The sequence below is a fragment of the Aplysia californica genome, unplaced genomic scaffold (genome assembly GCF_000002075.1).
Source record: "Aplysia californica isolate F4 #8 unplaced genomic scaffold, AplCal3.0 scaffold00374, whole genome shotgun sequence".
NCBI lineage: Eukaryota > Metazoa > Mollusca > Gastropoda > Aplysiida > Aplysiidae > Aplysia > Aplysia californica.
In genome coordinates, this window is record NW_004797644.1 from 681,881 (window position 1) to 691,223 (window position 9,343).

The 9,343-nt window shown below is 45.9% G+C and overlaps 2 protein-coding genes across 2 annotated transcripts in view; both read left to right on the plus strand.

Moving 5' to 3' along the window:
* The window catches only part of LOC101860985 (roquin-2), a gene marked incomplete at its 3' end in the record, with an annotated part of 32,889 nt that extends 30,593 nt beyond the window's left edge, over window positions 1–2,296 (plus strand). Inside the window, exons 10-11 of the mRNA XM_035971094.1 lie at window positions 167–393; window positions 1,971–2,296. Coding sequence (XP_035826987.1) covers window positions 167–393; window positions 1,971–2,296 — 553 coding nt within the window. The remainder of the gene's footprint in view (window positions 1–166; window positions 394–1,970) is intronic.
* A 26-nt stretch (window positions 2,297–2,322) lies between these two features.
* LOC101861219 overlaps window positions 2,323–9,343 on the plus strand; it is a gene marked incomplete in the record, with an annotated part of 30,090 nt that continues 23,069 nt past the window's right edge. The window contains 1 exon segment of the mRNA XM_013085446.2: window positions 2,323–2,620. Coding sequence (XP_012940900.1) covers window positions 2,342–2,620 — 279 coding nt within the window.

Genomic DNA, 9,343 nt, shown 5'->3' on the forward strand with positions numbered 1-9,343 from the left:
GTTAAATATTAGGGGGTAAATTTTTTGTTGACTGTATGTGCATTAAAAAATCTAGGTAGTTTAAACAAACAGTATTCAGAATTGGATAGTCAAAGCCACCAGAGAGTGTGTGCTATAAATAATTTTTCTTCTTCTTCTTCTTCTTCTTATTGACTTTGATCGGCAGGTCCCAACCGTGGCGACATCACAACCACTCTGTGACCTTGAACGCACAAGACGCAGCTCAGCATCAGAGCGTGGCACCCACTCCTAGAGGGCTGTCGTCGCTGGGTGCCGGCTCGGAGCTGAGAGGGGTTGCTAAGCAACTGGACCCTGACTCGTCACCATACTTCCCTCAGGCGTCCATTACGATGACTTCAACCCAGCTCACGTTTACTCAGGGCACGGCTAGAGGTGAGTTCGTGTTGTGTGTGTGTGTGTGTGAGAGAGAGAGAGAGAGAAGGAGAGCTCACGTTTACCCAGGGCACGGCTAGAGGTGAGTTTGTGTTGTGTGTGTGTGTGTGAGGGAGAGAGAGGGAGAGCTCACGTTTACCCAGGGCACTGCTAGAGGTGAGTTTGTGTTGTGTGTGTGTGTGTGTGAGGGAGAGAGAGAGAGAGAGAGGGGGAGAGCTCACGTTTACCCAGGGCACGGCTAGAGGTGAGTTTGTGTTGTGTGTGTGTGTGTGTGTGAGAGAGAGAGAGAGAAGGAGAGCTCACGTTTACCCAGGGCACGGCTAGAGGTGAGTTTGTGTTGTGTGTGTGTGTGTGTGAGGGAGAGAGAGAGAGAGGGAGAGCTCACGTTTACCCAGGGCACGGCTAGAGGTGAGTTTGTGTTGTGTGTGTGTGTGTGTGAGGGAGAGAGAGAGAGGGAGAGAGAGGTAGAGAGAGAGAGTGTGCTATAAATAATTTATTTGTTGAAGATCACTTGGTGGTCTAAAATCGATAAGAGTAGGCTTCGGCCGCCACCCGGGCAAAATTCAAAACTTCCTATCAACTTCTTTTGTATGTTTGTCACACTCTTGTGACCCGCTTTTTCTGGGGTGCCTTGATAGTCAAAGCAGACTTTTTGCTGTTGAAGCTAGAGAGGTGAGCAGAGTAAGTCTGATTCTCTGTAAGGACTTCTCTGTTGACACCCGCCCCTTGGCGCTCATATGACCTTATGCAGTTGCGAGCGCCGTAAAACCCTCTACTAAATAAAAAAAAGACTTACTGTGTTTGACTGCAATATGTCGGCCAGGTTTCTTCAGGCTGTGGGAACTGCTATTGTTTTCTTTTCAGTTTGGTGGGTGGTGTGGTGTGGTTTGTTCCTTTCTTTCCTATCAAAAGTCTGCAGTCCTTACTTCCCCTCTGTCTTTCCTATCAAAAGTCTGCAGTCCTTACTTCCCCTCTGTCTTTCCTATCAAAAGTCTGCAGTTCTTACTTCCCCTCTGTCTTTCCTATCAAAAGTCTGCAGTTCTTACTTCCCCTCTGTCTTTCCTATCAAAAGTCTGCAGTTCTTACTTCCCCTCTGTCTTTCCTATCAAAAGTCTGCAGTTCTTACTTCCCCTCTGTCTTTCCTATCAAAAGTCTGCAGTTCTTACTTCCCCTCTGTCTTTCCTATCAAAAGTCTGCAGTTCTTACTTCCCCTCTTTTTTTTCTTTGTATGTTGTTTTTTTTTCTCTGGTAATAACTCTTTGATCTCTGGCTTTTATACGACCTAATTGTGCAGTAAGTGCTGTAAAACTTTTAAAAAACTGAAACTCTTCTGTTTCCGTGGGTGGTTGGCGGGTGCTCTGGTGTGGTTTGCTTCTTCTTTCCTATCAAACATCTATCGTCCTTATCTCTACTCCTTCTTTTTTATGTTTGTTACTTTCTTGTAACACCTCTTATCTTCTGGCGCTCATATGACCTTATGCAGTTGCGAGCGCTGTAAAACCTCTACTGAAACTAAACTTGTGTTTCCGTGGATCTGTGAGGACTGACACTGTTTCCCCCCATCTGTTTCTTCCCAGCCCCTGAGAGCATGCGGGCCCCGACAGCTTGCCACCAGACCTGTTTCCACCCCCACAACCCCGGCCCCAGCCCTTTCTTCACCCACATGCCCAGCGGCTGCTCCCACCTGCCCCCGGGCCACGACCCCCGCATGACCTCTGTCCAGCCTCCCCCTGACATGGGCGGGGGTCAGGGCGCGGGACCGTTCTACGTCCCGGTGGGTGGTGTGGTGAATCCGCAGCAAAGACCGCCCACCGCACACCCACAATCCCAGCACCCATCATCCGCTGGTATGAACCCAGCGCCCATGTTGAGGCCTGGTGCCCCCCCACCTCCCCCTCCCCCTCCCTCAGTGCTGCCCCACCCCCACCCCCACCCCGACCACCCTCACATGCTACACCCCGGCGCGGCGACACCCTCCATGCACGGCATGGGTGTACCCCCCCACCTCCCCACCGTCCTCCCCCCTCACATGACAGACTTGAGACCCCCTGATTCGGCGGTGGCGGCGGCGGCCATGTTGAACGCTCCCTCAGCTCCCAGCAGACACTGCTCCAACTGCCAGCTGGACCCGAACCCCGGAGGCCCGTGTGTGCCGGGGTGGGGAGTGGAGGGTGTCCCCGGCTCTATCAAGACGGCCGACGGACTGATGGTGCCCTACCCTGTACAGGTAAGCCTCACAGGAGACCAGCAAACCTTGTACCCTTGTGGACTTGTGCCTAAAGTAATTCATCATCATCACCACCAATAGTAGTAGTAGTAGTAGTATTATTGCTTCAGCTACGGCAATCATTCTCAGAACTCATCCACAAGATGTAGATTTGTGTACTTAAGTCTGTGGACATACATATCTCACCCATTTTTGTCCTCATTTATTTTCACAGAAATGTTTCTGTTGCGACCGTTCATTTACTGTTGTTGAGGGTGTTGCTTCGGTCTTTTTGACATCGTAGTAACATGCAAATCTTTTTGACATCGTAGTAACATGCAAATCTTTTTGACATCGTAGTAACATGCAAATCTTTTTGACATCGTAGTAACATGCAAATTTTTTTGACATCGTAGTAACATGCAAATCTTTTTCAGCCATTTTTGCCCTTAATACATGTATGTCCATATCATGTCTGCAGATGAGAAATGCTCAATCGGCGGATGTTTTGTTTGTGTTCTTTTTGTTTTTCACCTATTCCAAGAATACTCTGGCTGTGAGAATTTGTTTTGTGCCTATTTTACCGTGGTCCCAATTACTGCGGAGAAGCGTCTCAGCTTTTCTTGTGCCTTACTGTCGGTGAATGGGGAAGATTGTCCATCTACTTGAGCCTCTCCTTGTCTCCCAGCTCCGTCCCTGCTCTCTTACAAAAACTAATATGCATGTATCTGTACTTTGTGTAAATGTTTTAGCATTTTCAGGTCCTTTGAGTTTATGCCTGTTCTTTGTGTAAATGTTTTAGGATTTTCAGGTCCTTTGAGTTTATGTCTGTACTTTGTGTAAATGTTTTAGCATTTTCAGGTCCCGTCTCATTGTGTTTTGATATTGAAATTTGGAAACTGGTGCAATATTTTTATGTCAGGATTTGTGTGTTTGCTGTGCGGTGGCGTGGGGAATTCTTCACTGTGTGGTGACGGGCATTGTGTGTGCGTCCGTGGAGAGAGTGTTGTTTGGAAGTGTCTGTAGGATGCTGTTGTATGCTCCTGATAATTTTTCCCCACCAGATGATTTGCCGACCGACCGACTGACTGTGGTCGTATTGATGACTGACTGTGGTCGTATTGATGACTTTGTGTGTTGTTTGCTGGTCGTGCTCCCCAGCTCCCTGTGTCCTCCTCGACAGAAACTGTGATTTGACCTTATGAGTATGAGCATCCCCAGATTTCTGTTGGCTCTAGCGCGCCAGTGTTCGTGTGTGTGTTCCTTGTCTAGTGCTAGTGGAAGCTGCTCTCCTCCTTATCTCTCCTCCTTTCCCATCAAACATCTATCCCCCTTATCTCTCCTCTCACTTCTCTGTTTTCTCCCCCCCCCCCACTCTCTCTGTCTGTCTCTCGCTCTCTCTCTCTCTTGTGGAGCACCAGAAATGACAACTATGCATACAGGATACAGCTGGCTGTATATTCAATCACTTTTGCAAGCTCAGAAGACAGTGGGATATTTTGTACCCAGTAAACATGTGGTTTTTCAGCAGCTGGTATGCTCCTTGTGGAAAAGTGCCCCCTTAGTGTCCTGTTGTCAACGTATGCGACATATTCCTATTTTGTTAGTTTGCTTAAAAGATGGATATGATTTCAAGGTTAGGACCGTTTATTTTTTTCAAACACTTTGGCTCTGAAGTTCGAAGCTCATCATGGTAAAAATGTTGGCCTTATTTTTTCCACACGCATCATAAACTCTAACTCATGCTGGGTGGTAACTTGTTCACTTCTGTCTGTCTACAATAAAATAATTCAAGCTCATTCATTGATTTGCCAGTGCTCATGAAACTTTCCATGGCATTCTTGTAGGCCAGCTGCCAAACAAAAGTATAGATTTAAAAAAGAAAAGAGTCTTGATCCAGTAATTAAAAAGTTTCTTAATTTTGGACCCGCACTATTACAACCCCCCCCCCCCCCCCCAGGACTGTCTCTATCTGTAAAAGTACTTGCCCGTCTGTTGGACCATGTTTTAGAGGCATGCGTTGATAAAGAGTGGTGTTGGTGAAAATAGGTCCACTCTTGGATTTTTTAGATGTTTGCTGGAAATCACCTATTATTTTTTTTTACCCCCTTTAGGCTAATATCAAAGAAAATGTAATAGAACCTTTTTTTTTGGAAGTGGGGGGAGGGGGGGGGGGGGACTTTCTGAAGTCTTCTGCCTGTGAGCCTGTTTTTAAGAATTGGAAATAAAATTATAAGTGAAATGTTGGGAGCCAAAGTGTTGTTAAAGAGGAATAGCGTCTGTAGTTGTTTGATATTTGTAAAAAGAATAAATATGTTTGAATGAATGAACAGATACATCTGTTGACTTTCTATATATATATCATGTATGTGTCCAGCGAGTTGGACATGTGACTACACAGCTTTCATTTTCGCAGACAATCCTTCCAGCGGTAGGGGAGTCGTCCCACCAGCTTGTGGCGGTAATGCCCCAGACTGTGGGCCCCGCACCGGTCGGGCTTGACCCAGTTAACCCTGGCACCACCCCCCCCGGCACCCGGCTGGCGGCTCTTAACGCGAACGCTAGCTACGTAGTGTGGCAGCCCCTACTGGGTCCGGCCCTACCCACTTATGTTCACGTTCTCCCCACTGTGGATGACTGTGCTATAGAAGAGTGAGAGCGCTGGTTAGGGACAGTTTTTAAAAAATTAATTTTTCAGTCATTTTTTTTTTTTTGGTTGTAAGTTTGTAGCAGTCAGCAGGTTTTTTGTTGTTGTTTTTTTTAAATTTGGTATTTTTTTTCTTTTCGTGTCAGTTTTTTGAAGACGTGAAAATAAGGATTAAAATTGCAATTTTTCCCCCCCCTCCCTGTTGTTATTTTTCTGGCTGGCTTGTTGTCATGGCAACTGGAAGATGAGCCTGGTACTAAGTGTCATTCAGAGTTGAGTGCCTGTCTTTTGGTAGATAAATGTTGAGGATTTCAGTATGTCCATGGGTGCACTTGCTTAGAAGAGGTAACAGCTGGGGATTTTCTTTTTTTTTTAACTGTGGAAACTTGAGAGGAGTTAGAACTTGTCATTTTTCAAAAGGAAACATTTTATGGTTTCAATTTGTACAGGTTGTGGTATCATACTCCAGGCACAGGGTAAAATGTCCTTGTTGGAACATGTATATATGTATAGATATGTATCATGTATGAGCGTACGTGACCTATTGTTGGTTGGTGAGTGATTTTTGCATCATGGTGTTGGTAGCTCTGGCATGTTTTGTCACAATTTGGCAAGTGGACGCCGGGGACAGAAAGTTGTCCATCTTCCTTGTCTGTGTACGGTTGTGCTTCTCTGCTCTCTAAGGGTCACAGAGGTCACCCATTGTCTAGTGACCTCTGAACTATTTCTGTTCAGTGGCGTCAGTGGCCTAGTGGTTAGGCCACCGGACTCGTAATCGTGAGGTTGCGGGGTCGGTGGTTCGAGCCGCGGGCCCGACGTTGTGTCCTTGGGAAAGGTACTTTACACGAATTTTCCTCACTTCACCCCGGTGGAAATGGGTACCCGGCCATAGACAGCGAAAGATCTTGTCAGTATGTTAGTGTTTTAGCGCCTGTAAATGGCTGCTTGCACTGTATGCTTCCCAGGAAGTTGAGTTTGTTTCAGAATGCTCTCAGGTCTGCTGGGGTAATAGTATAGATTGTGAGGCGCATAGAGCTTGCTGTTGAGCGGGGATTTGCGCTATACAAATGCTATCTATTATTGTTTTTAATTTAGAAACGAGGCGGTGTCGTTGATGTTCCCAGTCGTGGCTCTGAGCTTCCCTGTGGCTGTGTCGCCGCCGACCAAAAGTTTTGTGCTTGGTGAATGTTGTCCCTCACCCCAGCCTTGTGCTGTTACGTTCTTCTCCCGTCTGTCTTTCCGAGCCGAGTCTTCCGTTGTTCTGTCTTTCTGAACTGTCCAAGTCGTCAACTGTTCTCAGTTGCGCAGGTTTTAATTCTCTGAAGTGTGCGGGAATTAATTTCTCCAAGCTGGTAAGTTTTCCATCCTTATCAAGCACTCTCACGTCTTCTATCTGTTGCAACGGTGTTGTCTTTTGTCCCTATCAAGCATTTATGTCTTTCTTCCATTCTTCCCAATATTATGTGTGTTCATCAATTTTGTCTTCTTTTCTTGCTGAACTTCCTAAGCTTCCTACATCTATCATCCTTTGTTTCTCCTATGTCGATCATCCTGTTTCGGACTCCTCGCGTTTGTTTTTTGGCAGAGCTGTTGCCGTTATGTTTTGATCAAAATTTTAAAATTTTAATTTGATCTGGCACTCCATGGAAGTCAGGCTTCTTCAATATCAGCTATCAGCAGTTTTTTCCCTCTCTCTTGTTTAGGTGTTCTCAAATTGAGCTCTTTAGTTGTTGTCCAATGTGAGGTGTTTTCGTTCAGTTGTTCCCAACTTTGCTCAGTCCCTCCCAACTCCCAAGTGCCTGATCCTTGTTGTCGTCAAGGGTTTGTCTTTCAGCTTGTCTGTCGTGTGTTTTGATGGAAGGAGATGTCTATGACGGTTACTGTGGTTACCGTGACTGTGTGTGTGTGCTTCTCTTGACTCCAGTGACATGTGTGCTCTTCACTTCTGACACACTGTCACACCACCTCCCCGTTGCCACCAGCCTCTACATTCCCATAGGTTTTGTTCCCCGTGCACATCAAATCATTTGTCCGATATGAAGTCAGCTTATGATTGGAGCTGTCTCGTTTCCCCTACGGTTGAAACTTTGATAGACAGGAGGATGAAGTGGGGGGGGGGGGGGGGGGGGGGGGAGAAGATTGTGTTTTGTTTGTAGTTTCCTGGTCAAAGTTTCCTGTTGCTTGTTGAAGCACACAAATGTATGTGCCAAAACTGACCTGTCCTTACATTTTTCGGGGCTGTTTTTGCACCACTCTTAATGTTCACTTTTTCGTTTGTGCACAAATATAACATGGAGAAAAGTGTGAGTGCTGGTGGTGATCTTTGTACCTTGTCAGATTTTGGGATGTTATTTTATGTTTGGAGACAAAGCCTCATTTGCCTGAGGTTGGTTTTTTTTTTCAAACTTTGTCTGTGAAGTTTGGAGTTTTTTCATGTGAAAGAAATGAATGGTCCTCTCCCCTGTATATATTGCGCTGCCTCGATGTGGCGTCACGGAGTGCTCATCCTTGTCATAGCTGCCTCGATGTGGCGCCACGGAGTGCTCATCCTTGTCATAGCTGCCTCGATGTGGCACCACGGAGTGCTCATCCTTGTCATAGCTGCCTCGATGTGACGCCACGGAGTGCTCATCCTTGTCATAGCTGCCTCGATGTGGCGCCACGGAGTGCTCATCCTTGTCATAGCTGCCTCGATGTGGCGCCACGGAGTGCTCATCCTTGTCATAGCTGCCTCGATGTGGCGCCACGGAGTGCTCATCCTTGTCATAGGGTTTACATGTTCTCCTCAAAGCTAGAAGAGTTCTATGAATGTCCACCTTACTTGTGTGCGTTAGGAAGAGACACTCTTAGCCTTTCTTCCCTCTCCTTTGCCCTTGTTGTTTCGGTGAAGTCTGAAAGTTTCTCCACTATTTTACAAGACGATCCACCACATGGGTTGGCGGAGGATGCTCCAGCTACTTTTGAACTTTCCCCTAGCTCTCTTCTTTCTGTCTATCAGTCTTGCTTTTCCCACGCACAAAATGGGCCGTTGTTGCAGCAGTATGCTTCTCTCAACGCCACAATATGCTGTGGGTTGGGTTTTTTTTCCCGAAAGTCTTTATTTTCTCAGTGAAACACTGTTTTCTTGTATGGGCTTGGAAAGAATATGGTTGGGTGGTGTTTAACCCTATCCGCACGCCATGGGGTCATTTTGTACCCCCGGGGTTGTATTCTTCCCATTTTAGAATACTTCTAGTGCGAAGATCTCTTTGAAACTTTCAGTATTTCTCAAAAAATCATTTTGACGGACTGCTATGCAAAGTGTACGGATCGGATTAACGAGTAAATTTCCTCTTTGGAAAGTGGTGGCACAGAGTTCCCCACGTCGTATGGATACAATAGTAAAACATGACGTACGGATAGGGTTAAGGACAGAGGACTGGATGAGAGACTATGGTGTAAAGAAAGAATATTGATAGACTGGGTGCAGGTTGATGGGGGGCTGTAGATGTTACGTGTGTTGTGTGTGTGTATGGTGAGAACTGTGTGTTATGTGTGTGTTGTGTGTGTACGGTGAGAAGTGTGTGTTTCGTGTGTGTTGTGTGTGTACGATGAGAAGTGTGTGTTGTGTGTGTGCGGTGAGAACTGTGTGTGCTGAGGTGTTCCTGAAGTAACGGCGCCTCATATCTTGATGCTTCTTAGACACCTAGTTTTGTACCAAAAGTATTCCTGTTTTGTTCTTTTTCGCCTTGAATGAGTAGTAATTACATGCTGTGTCAAACTCAAACTGCCGTTTTTTCTCAATGCAATTGTTTTAATTATGTCTTGAAAGTTACAGATTCATGATTGCATGTCATGCCATTCAAGGTTTTTGTGAAAGAGAAGTTTGTAGGTTTTTATGAGATCATAATGATACAGAGATACATAATTACATACATAATTACTTCCTGTATGCATTGTGTTGTTGCTATGTAAATTGTTTGGATGACATGATTTTCGAAATGGTTCATCTCATGAGGATTTCAAAGTTTCTGTGAATTTTGTCAAATTTTGTGCCCCTCGCTCATTTTGTCTTTCTCTATCTTTCTCCCCTGCCCTCCTTCCTTCCTCCCCCCCCC